At 34.3% G+C, this 18,530-nt stretch overlaps 1 protein-coding gene across 4 annotated transcripts in view; it reads right to left on the bottom strand.

Moving 5' to 3' along the window:
* The window catches only part of LOC107670136 (platelet-derived growth factor D-like), a 29,043-nt gene that overhangs the window by 4,034 nt on the left and 6,479 nt on the right, over nt 1–18,530 (bottom strand). For 2 of the 4 annotated variants that reach the window (XM_016462650.1, XM_016462648.1), the window contains exons 2-6: nt 12,060–12,270; nt 9,384–9,561; nt 4,440–4,493; nt 4,043–4,238; nt 2,972–3,186 (exon numbers count right to left, since the gene is read on the bottom strand). In XM_016462650.1, the coding sequence (XP_016318136.1) occupies nt 2,972–3,186; nt 4,043–4,238; nt 4,440–4,493; nt 9,384–9,561; nt 12,060–12,270 (854 nt within the window). The remainder of the gene's footprint in view (nt 1–2,971; nt 3,187–4,042; nt 4,239–4,439; nt 4,494–9,383; nt 9,562–12,059; nt 12,271–18,530) is intronic. The other 2 variants (XM_016462651.1, XM_016462649.1) reach the window with 1 other exon arrangement.

The raw sequence follows: 18,530 nt of genomic DNA, 5'->3' as shown, positions 1-18,530 counted from the left end.
CAATACAAATGTTACAGTAGCTGATACACACTGATATTCCTTGGATCAAGAGCTGTCACAACTAAAAAGATACTTTAAAACACTTCCAAAAAAAAAAAAAACTTCAAACTTTAAGTTTAAAGGACCATAAAGTGACTCTTTAATGTGATTGTACATTCAGGCAATTAATGGAGTTCCCTGACAAGGATGTGCAAAAAAGCAATACTGTTTAAACAGTACTATACTGGGAATAACTGCTGTTGCACAAATTGTTACCTTGTCTGTGTCCATGAACAAATTTAGATGAGATAAACTCATGACCATTTCTCACACATTTCCCCTCTGTTTTGTTTCAGATCAGCTGTCAGTGGTTATGGAGGCCATGCAGCCAAGACCAACTAGGATGCTTGTTGCCATATTTCTTTTTGTTGCAATATTGTCATGATCTCTGCTTTGATTTGTTGTTATGAATTCAGTTCTCTATTTTATTTATTTTTTGTAATGTTCCAGAATATAGCACAATAAATAAGTATGGATGTATTTAATAGTGACAGTGAATAAAAAATATACTTTTGTACATGGACTCAGGTCACTTATTTGGAATTTATTCAATTCAATGGCGTTCATGTAAAATATTCAAAGGTTTTATAAAATAAATAGTGAAAAATAAATTACAGTAAAATTGCTGTAATATTATTATACTGTAAAAATAAGTTACAGTAAGGATATAAGGATATAGTACTGTAAAATTAAGTTGCGGTAAGGGTATTTTACTGTAAAATGAAATTGCGGTAAGTGCATTATACTGTAAAATGAACTTGCCATAAGCTACTGTAAAGGGGTAGTTACAGTAACTTACTGGCAATAGTGCTGCCAGTAAATTACCGCAAAAATACAATAAAAAGTCTAACAGTGTACTCTTTCTTTTTGGGAGCAAACTTATTATGCCTTAAAATGCCACAAAGTTTTGGAACAGAGCCACGGTGTGCAAACTGGGATGCAGTCAAGGTCAGTGCTTCTTGAGATGTCCAAACTAAGAACCGAACTTCAGAATTCAAGGAATGAAGGCAGATTTCCTCAGCGACTTCACCTTTAATGATAATGAGTGTCAGCGTCACTCCCCGTGAGACGATAAAAGAGTCTAGCGCCTCAGGCTCAACATCTGCCTAAATCTCTTTCTTTCTCCCCTCCGGCACAGTGAAGAACCCAAAATATTTTCTCCGTATTCAGTTAATTCAGAATGACATGAAGTCATTAAAATTGAATACGCCAAATGGGCCAGACCTGCTAAGTGCCCTTTTAGAAATAAGAACATTTTACCGGCAGGTTAAAGTCAACAAAAAGGACCCTGTTTACTTTCTTGATAAAGTTCCTACTGTTGTTCCAAATAAAAATGGTTAGTCTACAACATCTTGCTCCTACAATCAAATTGCTATATTCTGGTAGCGAGTGCTCCTGAACCAATAATTTCCTGACAGATAAAATCACAGTTCTATATTTTATTTCACTAAACTTCTTGTGTCATTCAGAAATGTCACATTACGCAAGCAAAACATTCATGTAAAATATTCAAAGGTTTTATAAAATAAATAGTGAAAAATAAATTGCAGTAAAATTACTGTAATATTATTATACTGTAAAGCTAAGTTACAGTAAGGATATAAGGATATAGTACTATAAAATTAAGTTGTGGTAAGGGTATTTTACTGTAAAATGAAATTGCGGTAAGGCCATCATACTGTAAAATGAAATTGCCTTAAGAGCATTATACTGTAAAATAAACTTGCGATAAGCTACTGTAAAGGGGTAGTTACAGTAACTTATTGGCAATAGTGCTGCCAGTAAGTTACCGCAAAAATACAATAAAAAGTCTAACAGTGTATAATATATATATAATATTTAAAAAAAAATACATTTTAAAAATAAAAATAGCAAACATGCACAACAAAATTACCAAAACGTAACTAAAACAGAAATACCTAAAATTAAAGTGAAAAGAGAAAATCTAAAAATAAAATCGAGCTCAAAATATGAACAAAAAACTACTGTATTAATGATACTAAAATCACACTGTTTTGCTAATAAAATAAAACATTTGCTCATCCACAGATCACTATATATTAAATGTCTACATAAATCTTTCTTATTGACTAGTGCTGGTTAGAATAAATAATACACATGGTTTATCGATCAGTACTTTTTATTTTATTACTTACAGTAAGTACATTTTGTACTATTACCAGTGGTGGACGAAGTACACAAATCAAGTATTATTTTAATGTTTTTTTACCTAAAACATAGAGACTCTGATGTTAATGTGTCTGCATTCAAGCATTTCAGTGGGCTTAAACAGATCACCCTTTACAGCAGATTTAGTTCACAAACAACTGACAGTTTTGACCTAAATATGATTTTCAGTTACAATAATTAATCCTAAAATTCGACATTAGTAATTTACTTTTAGCAGCATCAGACGCGCGCGCGCTCACAAGATCTCCCGGTTCTTATTTGTGAATTCAGTTCACTGGAGACTCGCACTAAATGGTTCATTTGAATCAGTGAGCTGTCGACTCGAGAACAGCTTCAATCGGATCATTCCAATTCGTGAATGAATCGTTTGGTGCGATTTGCGAACCGATCTTATGCTTTGGAATGTAGTGAAGTAAAAGTAAAAGTTACTCAAAATAAAACTACTCCAGTAAAGTACAGATACTTGAAAAATGTACTTAAGTACAGTAACGAAGTTAAACTACTTCGTTACTGTCCACCACTGACTATTACTCAAGTAAAATGGAAAAGGAGTACTAGTGCTTTTACAAGAGCATAATTTTATTAGGGTATCAAATACCTGAGTACTTGATTTGTGAATTTCATCAACCAATGGAGTGAGTCTGGGGGCGGGACTACCTGTCTGACTGACCAATGGCAGATGGAGGGAGTGTTTGGAAACCTGTTTGAAAACATTTATTCATCAAAGTGCATTGTGGGATACCTCGTGTAGTTTCTTGACGATTTTTCCAGCACTGCAGCTGCAGGAGTTCCAGTTGTCGGTGCCGCAGGCGCAGTTTCCCCCGCAGCGCTGCACCAGGAGGCATCGTGGGAAAAACACGGCGTTGGTCGCCTTCAGCTCCTCGCGGAGATTGACCGAGAAATTGCGCGGAGTGCAGCTGTACTGCTTCACGTCGTCATAGAGACGGTCGAGATCAACTGAGAGGGAAAGAGCGAGACGGATGGGTTTACTACAACCATAGAGACCATCAAACTACATCCTGATCCCAGTAAAAACAAACAGACATATAAAACCTAACAAACACACTCTCCATTGCAAAGTCATTTAAACATACAATGTTTCAACTTTATCAGCTCCACAAGATCAGTGTGTGTGTGTTTGTACTTTGTGAAGAACATTCCAGTGTGTTGTTTTGGATTTTTTTCTCACTTATTTCTCACAATCTGTTCTGGATGGACAGAGAGGAAGGGAGGTATAAATGAAGAGACGGGAGGAAATCACCTCCGTCTGCCTCATAAAAACTGAAAGTGAATGGATAACGGTGCCTGTCTCTGCGCTGTGTGTGTGTGTGTGTGTCATGCAGAACTGAATGCCTTTAAAATTCAATTCCTGAACAGGATGTGAATAGAACACAGTGATTCAAATTTGAATTTAAGCAGAAGAATTAAAGTGAATTCAAGAACATTTGTTTTATTTTAGCTTTATTTTATAGTAATACCTCAAGAATAATATGTAGTGCTGTCAAACGATTAATCGCAATTAATCGCATCCAAAATAAACGTTTTTGTTTACATAATATATGTATGTGTACTGTGTTTGAGACACACACATACAGTATATATTTTGAAAATATTTATATGAATATACATTTATATTATTATATTTGATATTATATATAAATATATTTACGCTCGTGTTTGCGGTCGGTGTGGAAAGCTCGTGGTCTGTAGTAGTGTGTGTGTGTGTGTGTGAGAGACTCACGCTTGTGTTTGCGGTTGGTGTGGAAAGCTCGTGGTCTGTAGTAGTGTGTGTGTGTGTGTGTGAGAGACTCACGCTTGTGTTTGCGGTCGGTGTGGAAAGTTCGTGGTCTGTAGTAGTGTGTGAGTGTGTAGAGCTGCTCCAGGTCTTCCTGCCAGGTGAAGGGGTTCATGTGTCTCAGGAGCTCCTCCACCGTGCTGACGCTGGCGATGTCATTGTCCAGCGCGACCGCAGACAGTGGCGTGTCCGTCCCAGAAACCTCCCTGAAATCCTACAGAGACACAGACTGTAAAATCCCACTGTCCTGCAACACATCCGCTCTGTATCATTGCAAGCGCCAGAGCAGTGGGAACATTCTGCTAAACGTCTCCATTTGGGATTTACTGAAGAAACAAGGTCAAAACAGCTTCTCCAACACTGAAATTCAATTAAAAATACCATGTTTCATCATCTAGAAGTGTGTAATACTTACTGACATCACTGTAACTGCTTCCCAGTTGGTCTGAGACGCGAGAGGTGAGCTGTCCTGAAAAACAGACAGAGACTTCAAACTTTTGTTGTCAGTTTCATTCATTTTTCACAGGAATTTACGTATTCTACATCAGCGGTGAGGGAAATCTGGGAAAGTCATTATCTACGCTGATAAATCCTGACTGTAAACATTCCTGCCGCGCAGCAGCAATCAGCAACACAAACACCATCACTCATGATGTCACCGGCCGAGGAGGCGGAGCTACAGACATCACAGCACTGGCATTTAAAACCGGCCGTAAAGGACAGGGGAGCATTACACAACCATCAGGAGAGCCGAATTAACAAGACCATCAATCCACCTCCACAGTTATACAGCAATAATGAGAAAAAGAGAGATGGACAGAATATAGACAGTGTGTTCAGAACAGCATTTCTTATTGTATATTGCAACTATCACTGGTGTAAAAACATTTTTGTATATTAATATGTAAAATAATTTACAAAAAAATTAAAATAAATAAAAATTAACCTGTAAACAGGGGTTAAAAAAAACGAAAAGAAAAAAAAAACGTTAAATAACTATTAAGGTAGTTGATACTGAAAGTATCAAAAACACAAAAAGACAAAACATGAATGAAATACATATGGAAATGATGATGACTTTTCCAGCAGGTTACTTTAAAAACCTCCATATGCTGAACTAATAACTATCCAATAAAACTTGCAGTTGAAAACCATATTAAAATGAAATAAACTATAAGTATAGTTTATAGTCTATACTAAAACTGCAAGTATTTAAACTCTGAGAGACTGAAAAACAAACTAAAAATGAAACTTAAAATGTCCATAAAAACATGTAAATTAATAGCCATAAAATAAAAACTACTAAAATTCAATAAACTTTTGATGAAACGAACTAAAACCAAATAGAACATACTTGAAAACATCTGTATGCAATGAACACACATTTTTAAACATTTTTGAAAGCTGAAATAAAATAATGCAAAATTGAAACAAAAACTAAAAACTGTGATTGAAACTACAATCAAATAAACTACAAGTATAGCTGTTGAATACTGAAACATTTGTTTCAGTCAAAGTATTTTAACATGGAAAGTATGACAACAAATTTAACAATAATTTATAAAAATATTCAAAGACCAAAACAAACAAAACAAAAATGTATTTTGTAAGTGCAAAAGTATAACAACCTTGGTCTGAAGACTGACTTCTCAATTTTTTCCTGCAGTTTACTTAAAAATTTCCACAATTTTCAACACATTTTGAAAGCTGACATAAAATAACACAAAATAAACAAAAAATACAAACTATAAAAAACTGCAGTTAAAAAACGAACTAAAATGAAAAAAAAGAAACTAAGTATTGTATATTTGTCAATACTAAAAATACAAGTATTAAGAAAGACACCTTTAACTAAAATTCTAAGACTAAAACAAACTTCAAAATATAAACAAAAAATAAAAATAAACCCATGAAATAAAAAAACTACACAGCAACTAATGAAACCGTTGCTGAAACTAAAACTTAATAGAAATTAAGAAATTTAAATGCAAAGCCATGAAGATTGACATGTTCTGTTTTTCCCTGCAGTTTACTTTAAAGGGGTCATCGGATGCCCATTTTCCACAAGTTGATATGATTCTTTAGGGTCTTAATGAAAAGTCTGTAACATAGTTTGGTTAAAATTTCTCAATGGTAGGGTAAAAAACACCTTTTTTACCCTGTCAAAAACAGCTCTTTTCAGAGCAAGCCGTTTTGTAGCATTTTCCTTTAAATGTTAATGAGCTCTGCTGACCCCGCCCCTCTCTTCCAAGCTGCTCTCAGAGGGACTGTTTACTTTAGCCGCATTCATCGTGAAACTTGCTAATTAGCACATACACACTGCCAACACACATTTCAGTTCAAACAACTTGTAAAAGTGCATGTAGCATCCTATGACCCCTTTAAAACCTCCATATGCTATGAAAATACAGTTCCCTGTGCTGCCACTCTCGTTACATAAATCTGCTCCTGCGGCAATGCAAACAATAGAAGGAGGTCAGAGGTCGCGGGCGGTCTGTTGTCCTACAGAGACGTCCGGAGCAGAGCAGGAATGTGGAAATGTCAGGAATACCGCAGGTTCAGGGAATTACACATGACGGATCAGACCGAACAAACTGCCCCTGAACCTGAAGTCCAGCAGCTGCAGGGTTCAACCATGTGACTCGGTTACCTTCTAAACATGTTCTTGGTCTTACTGTGCAGGATTCATCAGTGCATGTTGTTTTGAAAGAAAAATAATCTTTCATCAAAATATAAGAACTTGCTCTACCTTTGAAACTACATTTCTGCTGACATAACCATGGCTAAGAAGGTGGAGAAAAATATATATAATAGCAGAAAATGCATGAAAAGGCCATTATTGAGATATATATTTTTTCTCTAAAATAGAAAAAAAAAGTTACTTTAAATTGCAATTATATTTCACAATATTACTGTATTTACTGTATTTTTGATCAAATAAATGCAGCCTTAGTAAGAGACTTTGTTCCGTTTGTTCAGACAATAATGTTACCAACCACAAAACCTGTTACACTAATTTACATGCAATTTATAATCACATATCATTTCGGTAACACTTTATTTTAAGGTTGTCCTTGTTACACATGTTACATGTACTTACTATTATAATAACACTTAATTATGCATAATTACATGCAAGTAACCATAAGCCAAATCCTAACCCTAACCATATAGTAAGTACATGTAGTTACATAATATTACTCAGTAATTAAATGTACAATTACACTGTAACAAGGACACCTTAAAATAAAGTGTAACCATAATTTCTCTACAATAAACCACATAAAATTCCACAAACAAAATCAAAATTCAATGTTAAAGCAACATTTTCTGCTGCATATTCAGTCTCACTCAGAAATATGTTAATACATTATTCAAAGCATCAATTAAGTTAAATATTTAACTTTACATAAACTTTAGGTTGGATAATTAAGTTAAATAGCACTTTAAAACAGCAGAATGATATGTAATTATGACATGGATTTTCTAAAAGATCATGAATATCGAATTCATTTCATGGCTAAAATGACCCTAATTTAGGTCAACATGCCTTCTGCAGAATACAAATAAACAATTTTAAACTAAAACCCCTCATACATCACTAGTTTATGACAATGAACATCAAAGATGCAAATCTTAAAAACATTCAAGGAAAATTCTCTAATTATAGTTAAAGACCTTGAACAAAAAGGCACAATTATGATCAACAAACATCCACTAATCCCAAAAGAAAAGGTGAACAAACATCACCGTTGGAAACTGGACCATATTTTACAAGAACATGAAACAACACTTACAGAAGGCCTATGAAACAAACACATCATCTTCCTGAAGAGAAACTCTCCACATCTGTTTGTGCCATTAACAGACACCAACAGCCTTAAAGGACAAGTTCACTCAAAAATAAACATTTGCTAAAAATGAAACAAACTCATTTACATCTCTGATGGCCTGAGGGTGAGCACATTTTTAAGCAAATTTTCATTTTTGGGTGAACTATTCTTTTAATGAGTGTGTGATTCTGAAGAGTTTTTTTCTTTTATTTTAAGACATGTTTTTAGCTGTCATTTCTCATTATAGAGCTTCTCCATGTACATGCGATAAAGACAGAACTAAACTCAGACAACTCGATTAAGACAGGGTGGATCTTTCCGAATTACATCAGTGTTTTTACCGCAGTAACGCACTCACACGTTCACTTCAGTCTCACGGTCTCTCACTTTCTTGTACTGTCACTCACACCTCTCTTTGTCTCATTCTGGCTCAGAAACAAATGTCTTAATTAAGCCAAACTTTTGTAAGTTCATCTAAGGTAAAAAAGCATTTCAGGTAAGAAGCCGTTACTTTAAGAAGCAGCCACCTAGTAACCACCCAGAACACCCTAGCAACTGCATAGCAACACCTTGGAAACCATCCACAGCTCCTCAACATTGCGAGTTTTGCACAAAACCCAGTTAAAATGCTTAAAATGAAGTTTCATCACATTTATGTTCAGTGCAGGTGTCTGTTTTCATTCTGTTTCCCAAAGCTCTGAAGGAAACGTACAAATTTACAGTTTCACACTCCCAGAAAACATATTGCATATTAATGCTAGCAGCTAGCACCAGATTATCGCCGTTTTGGCCTGTGTGGAGAAAAAAAAAAGCCATGAGTAGTCAAAGCAGGATGGCTTCATTCCCAATAAATGTTGTAAAATATTTCTCACACCATCTGCTTTCGTTCCACCATATAATAGCATCCGCTTTTCAGCGTGTGCACAACAGCTACAGTAAATAAACCTGATATGAAACAGACAGTTCTTGTTCAAGACCAACTATTAATTTTACATCATGATTTTTTTTTTGTGTGTAATATAATATATTACTTTAAGGGTTAAGATTTGTTCTCTTCTGCTCAACAAGGCAGCATTTATGTAATCAAAACTACAATAAAAACAGTAATATTGTGAAATATTATTATAATTTCAAATAACTGTTTTCTATGTGAATATATAGTAAAATGTAATTTATTCCTGTGATCAAAGCTGAATTTTCAGCATCATTACTCCAGTCTTCAGTGACACATGATTCTTCAGAAATCATTCTAATATGCTGATTTGCTGCTCACGAAACATTTCTGATTATTATCAATGTTGAAAACAGATGTGCTGCCCAATATTTTTGTGGAAACTGTGATACATTGTAGTTTTCAGGATTCACAGATGAATAGGAAAGTTCAAAAGAACAGCATTTATTTGATATATAAATCTTTTGTGACATTATAAAAGTTTTCTGATCAATTTAATGCATCCTTGCTGAACAAAAGTATTCATTTCTTTCAAAAAATAATCTGCCATAATGCAAACAGCAGTGAAACTCACCAGCAGTGAATAGCAGATTTTGAATCCTGGTTTTGCTACGAAGTAATCATCCGATTTGAAGGTGATTTTGATGAGGTTTGTTTTGGATGAGATCCGTGATGGAGCTCTTTGTCCGCACCAGCGGCCCCAGATGATGGTGCTGGTTTTAGAAATATCCTCCACTTCCACATAATCATACCTGCATAAACATAAACACCTGATCAAGCAGATCTGCAGGGCCACTTTAAAAATGCTTTGTTTCTGTTCCTCAAATACATTTGATTAGATAAAAATTATAACATCTGTAGTGATTTGGCTATCACAATTAGAAATGTTTGTTATTTTAGTATTCTTTATATGCTATTATAGTATGTATTAGTATTTTGAATTAGCTGTTATCTGCATATTTTCAGTTATCTGCATAATTTTACTTTAAGTTTTAGCAATTGTAAGTTTTATTCGTTTTTTTGTATTTTTCTATTTAGCTTTCATTTATTTTTTATTACATAGTTTGCCAATGCAACATTTCTAATTTATTCTAATTAAATTAGTTCTTCATCTAATTCTATTTATTTTTTCTATTATTTCAGCTTTATATAAATTAACAAGAATAATTTATAGTTTTAGTTTATAATAACAGTGCTGGCACAGGGTACATACAGTAATACACAAAACCATGATCAGCAATGCAGTAATTGGTAATGTGATGTGACATCATGCTTTTATCTTTATCATATAAATTATTTGATTTTACACAGAAAAATATACTGAACAAAATTATAAACGCAACACTTTTGTTTTTGCCCCCATTTTTCATGAGCTGAACTCAAAGATCTAAGACTCAATAAAATGCACCTGTGTTCGTTGTCCATAACATACGCCTGCCCATACCATAACCCCACCGCCACCATGCCACCATTTGCCCACTGAAGTCGGTTACGACGACGAACTGCAGTCAGGTCGAGACCCCGATGAGGACGACGAGCATGCAGATGAGCTTCCCTGAGACGGTTTCTGACAGTTTGTGCAGAAATTCTTTGGTTATGCAAACCGATTGTTGCAGCAGCTGTCCGGGTGGCTGGTCTCAGACGATCTTGGAGGTGAAGATGCTGGATGTGGAGGTCCTGGGCTGGTGTGGTTACACGTGGTCTGCGGTTGTGAGGCCGGTTGGATGTACTGCCAAATTCTCTGAAACGCCTTTGGAGACGGCTTATGGTAGAGAAATGAACATTCAATTCACGGGCAACAGCTCTGGTGGACATTCCTGCAGTCACCATGCACATTGCACGCTCCCTCAAAACTTGCGACATCTGTGGCATTGTGCTGTGTGATAAAACTGCACATTTTAGAGTGGCCTTTTATTGTGGTCAGCCTAAGGCACACCTGTGCAATAATCATGCTGTCTAATCAGCATCTTGATATGCCACACCTGTGAGGCGGATGGATTATCTCGGCAAAGGAGAAGTGCTCATTAACACAGATTTAGACAGATTTGTGAACAATATTTGAGAGAAATAGGCCTTTTGTGTACATAGAAAAAGTCTTAGATCTTTGAGTTCAGCTCATGAAAAATGGGGGCAAAAACAAAAGTGTTGCGTTTATAATTTTGTTCAGTGTATATAATACATTAAGTTTCTTTTCTGTCCTTGTTTCACTTCTTGCCTCTTTCTCATCCTATAAATTCACCTCATCTCTCATCTGTTTTTCCTGCTTTATTTTTAGTCTCGATGTCTCGAGGGTCTTTATAAAGTATCAGCTTCACAGTAAAACCTCTAACCTCAAGGACAAACCCGTAACCTGAGAGTCACTCCACACACACTGCGCTCAGATCCTCGCTCTGATTGGCTTTCTGCTCATTAAATATTCGTATCATGTTTTAACTCTTCAGGCCTTTATTTCTAGTCCAGAAATGCAGAATGAGAACCAAACCTGTTATTCTCTCCCACATGTTACAACATGATTTAACCATGTAGGACATGCACCTGGAGCTCCTGGATCAACGTTCCTATGAATTAATCAGATTTATAGCTATGTAAAGGGCTTTAGGTTTTGATGCTTGTTAAACTGTTAAATATTTACCATACAGACCAACCCAAAGAGTCAAAAATGACACTTTCTCAACAGTTTAAATAGATCTAATTCATTATTCATAAACGCTTCCATCCGAAGCTCCACCCCATTCTCTGCCTCTGCTTAAAACCTGTAAACAAATCTAATTCATTACTCATGAAATCAACTATCTGAAGCTCCGCCCTCACCTGAAAACTCCATTCTCCACCTCAGCTTAAAACATTTACATAGATCTAATTCATTATTCATAAACTCGTTCACCCTGAAGCTACACCCTCACCTGCAGACTCCATTCTCCTCCTCCACTTAAAACATTTACATAGATCTAATTCATCATTCATGAACTCATCCATCCGAATCTCCGCCCTCACAGGAAAACTCCATTCTCCGCTTTCACTTAAACTTAAATAGATCTAATTTATTATTCACATACTTAACACCTTCACCTGAAAACATTTTTGTCGTCCACTTAAAACTCTTAAATAGATTCAACTTATTATTCATGAACTCATCCAGCCGAAGCTCTGTCTTACCTGAAAATTCCATTCTCCACTTTCACTTCAAAAATGTTTAAACGCATCTAATTCATTATTCATGTACTCCTCCATTCTAAAGCTCCACCCTCACCTGCAGACTCCATTCTCTGCCTCCTCCAGTCCAAACTGAGCATCGAATTCCAGCAGGATGCGCGTGTGGGGCGGCGAGAGCAGTTTCCATGACAACAGCAGGTTGCGGGGGTATGAGTTGGGGAAGCGCGGGCTCTGGATGTGACCTCCGCTCTTGACCATTATGACCTCTTCCTTCCGGTACAAGTCTGTGAGGCGATTGCTGTCTGTTACTGGTCACAACTCGGACAGGTTAGTGCATTTAACTCTCGGAGACAAACAAACAAACACAGATATACACAAAGACAACACATACAAAGGTTAGAATCCATTTCATTTCAGTTCAGTTCAGAAAACGGCATCAATTCAGCTCAAATTGAATTCTCTTCAGAAAAATAGACCAGTTTACTTCTAATTCTCTTGAGGAAACAAACTTAAAGTACTTTAGATCCAACAGCAAATGAATTCCCCTCAAAATTGTCTTCGTTTAAAGAACTTAATTCACTTCTAGTTCCATTTAGGAAGTAAAGTGAATTTACTTCTGATGCTCTTTGTGAAGTGATCTGAATTCATTTTTGATTTCCTTAAGGAAACTAACCCAATTCACTTTTCTCTTTTTCTTTTTTTTTAGCAAAAGAACTCATCACTTTAGATTCTATTCAGATCCAAAGTAAACTCAATTCACTTCTGATTCTTTTTACAAAATAAAAGACTTAATAAAAAACTTAACTCCATTCAGGAACTGATGTTTATTTATTTCTGATGCTCTTTGGGAAATTATCTGAATTGACTTCTGATCCACTTCAGGAAAAGAACAGACTTCACTTTGGATTCGCTTAAAAAAAACTTTTAATTCTGTTCAGGAAGAGATGGTTATTTACTTCTGATGCTATTTGAGAAATGATCTGGATTCACTTCTGATTCTCTTCCAGAAAACAACCTTAGTTCACTTATTATTCACCTCAGGAAAAGAGCTAAAGTCATGTTTGATTATCTTCAGAAAAATGAACTTCACATGCTTCTGAATCTTATTATAATAAAAACGTGATGAACTTCTAATTGTTCATGAAGTGACGTGAATTTACATCTGATACGCTTTTTGAAGTGACCCAAATTCACTTCTGATTCGCTCCCAAAAAATAACCCAATTCACTTCTAAATCTCTTCAGGAAAAGAACAAGTCACTTTTGATTCTCTTCAGAAAAAAAGAGCTTAATTCTTTTTGAATTCTGTTCAGTTAGTGACGCGAGTTTACGCATTCTTTTGGGAAGTGATCTGAACTGACTCCTGATTCTCTTTAGAAAAAGAACATAATTCACTTTTGATTCTTTTGGGGGAAAGAACATTAATCACTTGATTCACTTTGGAAAAGTGAACCGAATTAACATCTGATTATAAAGAAATAACCTGAAATCTCTTCTGATTCTCTTCAGCACACACAATCAATTCATTATTAGAATTTGAGCTTAATTTCTGAACTGATTTCACTGAAATGGACCACAGAATCTCCGACAGAACACAAACACACACAAACATGAGCAACACGAGAGTAGTAAGACAGAAATGGAGAAATGCTGACAGGTCTATAGAAAAAGACAGACATGCTTTTAGCCCACAAAAGTAAAATATTAAAAATAGCAGATGTTATGCAACAGGAAAACAAAGATCATTCAATGTGACAGTTCATGAATCTTTAAATCAGACCAATGAGCACATCTGATCGCTGTAAAGAAAACTAAAGAATTCATGGTTCGCTAAACGAAAGTGACGACATCGACGGTGACCTGATATGATGTCAAAATGATGCAGGCATGATGATTTTTTTCATTTCCAAAAGCTCCTTGACTCAGCACCACCACAGCGTTCACACACACACACACACACACACACACACACACATACACACATACACGCATACACGCATACACGCATACACGCATACACACACACACACACACACACACACACACTGATTACTGATCCATGCATGCAGCAAACACTTGTGATTATGGCTATAGTGCAGGAACAGGGCCACCATCCATCACCATGACAACCTGCTGACCAATGAGCTTTTAAATGAACTTAACACACAGGAACACACAGTCCGCTGTAGCTCTCTCTCTCTCACACACACACACACACATACATACACACACACACTACTCGCTTATGTCACTTCTATAAGTGTGATACTGACAGACAGTCTAACAGCTTTGAGTTTAACAGCCTCATTTACACAATCTCACACACCGTAATACTTTAACACCAATTTGCTTCAACTTTCTAAGAACAAATACACACTGTACATACACACTCATCACAAACACACACACACACAGTTCTAAAAGCTCTTAAAGTTTGGTGTGTTAAAATATGAGCTGTTGTCATGTTCATGTTCATTAAATGTTCATGACAGTCTTCAGGACAGAAGAAAGTAGGTTACGTTTCAAAAAGTAGTGAGTTGCCTCACTGTCTACTGAATACAGTACACACTTCTAAGACAAAATCCCAACAGAAAGAGAACATCATAAATGATTTAAAACGTGTTACATAGCAATTAACAATAATCTGATGAGGATAAAAATACACAGCACACACACATTAGGTAAAAGGCCAATTTTTAACTTAATTTAATTCATTTTATCATTAATATCTGGATTAAGTGTAAATTTAATTAGGTAATATGGTACATTTTTAATTCTATTTAATGTGTTAATCATCACGTTCTATTCTTAAGTGTATTAACAAGTATATTTAATTAGGTAATACGGTCATTTTTTAATTTGATTACATTTGTTTTATCATTAAGTATGTTTAATTAGGTAATATAGTAAATGTTTAACGTGATTTAATTTGTTTTATCATTAAAGGGGTCATATGATGTTGCTAAAAAGAACATTATTTTGCGTATTTGGTGTAATGAAATGTGTTTATGCCCAACCAAAGTAGTTTCGCTTTCACAACGAAACACACAGCGCCTTCACGACATGGTGGCGGCGGCAACAACAATACAACAGCGAGAATAAAAGTTACGCCTTCTTTCTTTGCGTGAACATTTGGGCGGCGTTATGCAAATCTTCCCACATAGTGAGGTAGATATGTGGGGGCGTGTTAGAACGAGCCGTTTTAGGTAGGCGTGGCTGACTCTTAACTTTTGTAAAGAATATCTCTTTGGATTTGAGACTTTAGTCTTTGCAACTTTACAGATCTTCTTTATGCACCAAGAGCTTGTAACACTTTAAAGAGAAAGGAAAAATTGAAATTGCATCATATGACCCCTTTAAATAATGAAAAAGGCTAACTACACTCTTCTTTGAACACAATTGAAGTAAAAATCTGAAACCCGAAAATTGAAATCGCATCATATGTAAATGTTTAACTTGATTTAATTTGTTTTATCATTAATTTCTGGTATTAAATTACAAGTGTATTTAATTACGTAATATGGTCAATATTTAACTTGTTTTTAATTTGTTATATCAGTAAATTCTGGTATTAGGTCAACTACAAGTTTAATTAGGAAATATGGTCAATTTTCAATTACATTTAATTTGTTATCTTTACGTTTTTTTCGTAAGTGAATTACAAGTATATTTACTTAAGCAATATGGCTAATTTTTAACTTGATTTAATTTGTTTTATCTGTAAATTCTGATATTAAATGAATTACAAGTATATCTAATTAGGTAATCTGGTCAATTTTTAACTTGATTTATTTTGATTTATCATTAAGGTCTGAAATTAAGTGAATTATAAGTACATTTAATTAGGTAATATGGTCAATTTTTAATTCAGCCTAACTTGTTTATCATTAAGATCTGGTATTAAGTGAATTACAAGTATTTTTAATATGGTCACTTTTTAACTAAAATTATTTTGTTTTATGATTTAGTTCTGGTATTAAGTAAATGACAAGTATATATTATAATCTCTCTAGCTTTTCTCTGCTCAGTGTTATTACTGTTAACTAAAAACGATCCAAAAACAATTCTGTTATTTGAAATGAAGGTGAAATAAAAAAAAAATATATATATATATACACATATTCAATGAAAAACTTAAATTAAATGAAAATTAAATGAAAACTGCATTGGCAACTAACTGAAATAAGTTTAAATTGAACCCTTAAAAATTCTAACTGGAAACAAATAAGATGAAACTAACATAAATTAAATGTAAAAAATAAATTAAATAAATTAAACCTAATTAGTAATATTAAAAAAAACTAATAAAAAAGCTAATTTGAAAAATAATGCACAAATATTTCTAAAAAAAATAATGCTGTATGCCATCCAGGATGGATTGCTTTTACTGAGCTTGTTGCAGTTCATTATGTGGTTGTCAACTGTGCCTTAGAATTTAGTCAAAAGAATTTAGTCTGTGATAAATGAGTCTTTCATTGTAGTCAGGATAAATAATAGACTGATCTCATTATACAACATCAAAAGGTGTGTGCTGTGTTTTGAACAGACATATTTCTCCATCGCTGAAGAGCAGAGAAAAAAACAAAACAAATCTAGACATGCATTCATGTGTGAGATCCTGAATAATGCCTGACTCTGTGTGTGTGTGTGTGTGTGTGTGTGTGTGTGTCTGGCTCACAATTAAGGTCATCCTGGTTAAGAACCGCCCACTTAGACAGGAAGAGACCGTCTGATTGACACAGAAAGCGATCAGTCACAGTTCATTGTGTTTTAATGTGCCTTTTAGGGTCAAGTTTATCAGAAATAGTTGATACCACACTAACTTACACTACCAGTCAACAGTTTTTGAACAGTAAGACTTTTAATGTTTTTTTTTTTTTAAAGAATTCTCTTCTGCTCACCAAGCCTGCATTTATTTGATGCAAAATACAGCAAAATTGTACATTTTGAAAATATTTTGAAATATTTTTTCTATTTAAACTAATCATTTTCTATTTGAATGCATTTTAAAATGTAATTTATTCCTGTGATTTCAAAGCTGTATTTTCAGCATCATTACTCCAGTCTTCAGTGTCACATGATCCTTCAGAAATCATTATAATATGCTGATTTGCTGCTCAAGAAACATTTGTTATGTTGAAAATATAGAATTATTTCATGAATAGAAAGTTCAGAAGAACAGCATTTATCTGAAAAAGAAATCTTTTGTAACATTTTAAATTTCTTTATCATCACTTTTGATCACTTAAAAGCATCCGTGCTAAATAAAAGTATTAATTTCTATAATCCACCTCCATATCATACATTTGACCATAAAAACATTCATTTGTGTCTCATGTTCTGTCTCTGTTTTTCTCTCTCAATATTTCAACAATGGTGCATTTAAATTTTCAGAGCTAGATGCCGAGAGTGAACAAGAATTTTATTCTTCCATCTTGCCCAGGTCACATTTCATTCTAAAGATAAAACAAACAAACAAACAAATAAACAAATAAATAAATAAATACCTTCCTACATGCACATACCTAACTAATTACAATAAAATAAAAACATGCCCAGATCATATTTCATTCCAAAATTAGAAATAAATATAAAAATGTAAAATAAATTAAAAAATAACAAAATAATACAAATATAAAATGTAATAAAAAACTGAATTAAAAATATAAAAATTTAAATAAAAATATAAATTATAAAACGAAAATAAAAATATGAAAAAAAGAAAATATATGGAAAAAAGAAAGAAACCTTATTTTTCATAAGCAAAACTGCCATTGAAATTACGCAAAATATATTTTCTTTTTCGCTCTATTTTCTCTACAGATAAATCCATCTGAAGACATGAAAAATTTCCTAGAAAGCATGTGTTTCTATTGACAGCTAGAAGTCAGAGGTCAAACACGAGCATAAAACTTTATGACTCAGTGTATGTGTGTGTGACCCCGCTGTCAGACAGTTTCAGCTGAACTTACAGAAGCATCGACACACTCAGACTCCCACCCTGAGGACGTGTGTGTGTGTGTGTGTGTGTGTGTGTGTGTCCATCTCTCTCACCTCACGTGCTGCTCTGTGCTTGAGTGAGAGATCATGCTGAAACTGTTACACAGTTGGAACCCAAAGCAGAATCTATTTCTGGACATCTAGAGCCTCACAAAACAAGCGTTATATCAGCACACTCGCCTCAGTTTATTAGTGCACTAATATTCTATTGGAACCTTTGTTCTCGTATCCATAGCAACCAAATGTTCCATCAGGATTTATTGTGAAGTTGAATGACATCATTAACAGACTCCTGTATTTGATGCCAATTCTGTTAAATATGATTATTTTGATAGATTTTATGATTTAACAACATAATATTGAAAAATCCTAAATAAATAATAAATAAAATAAATAAATATTTTGCATAAAATATTCTTTTTATTTTGCAAAGAAGGTGGGCCTATTTATTTATTATTCTTTTTTTTTTTTATAAATGTTTTTTTCCTACTGACATTATTCCCCAAATTCTCATTACCATAATGCATTCAAATGTCTATGGTAAAATTACAGAGGAGAGGAGAGGAGAG

Source organism: Sinocyclocheilus anshuiensis, unplaced genomic scaffold (genome assembly GCF_001515605.1).
Source record: "Sinocyclocheilus anshuiensis isolate Anshui unplaced genomic scaffold, SAMN03320099.WGS_v1.1 scaffold48, whole genome shotgun sequence".
Classification (NCBI taxonomy): Eukaryota; Metazoa; Chordata; class Actinopteri; order Cypriniformes; family Cyprinidae; genus Sinocyclocheilus; species Sinocyclocheilus anshuiensis.
The sequence above is the reverse complement of the archived record's forward strand: the minus strand, read 5'-3'. Positions and strand labels throughout refer to the sequence as shown.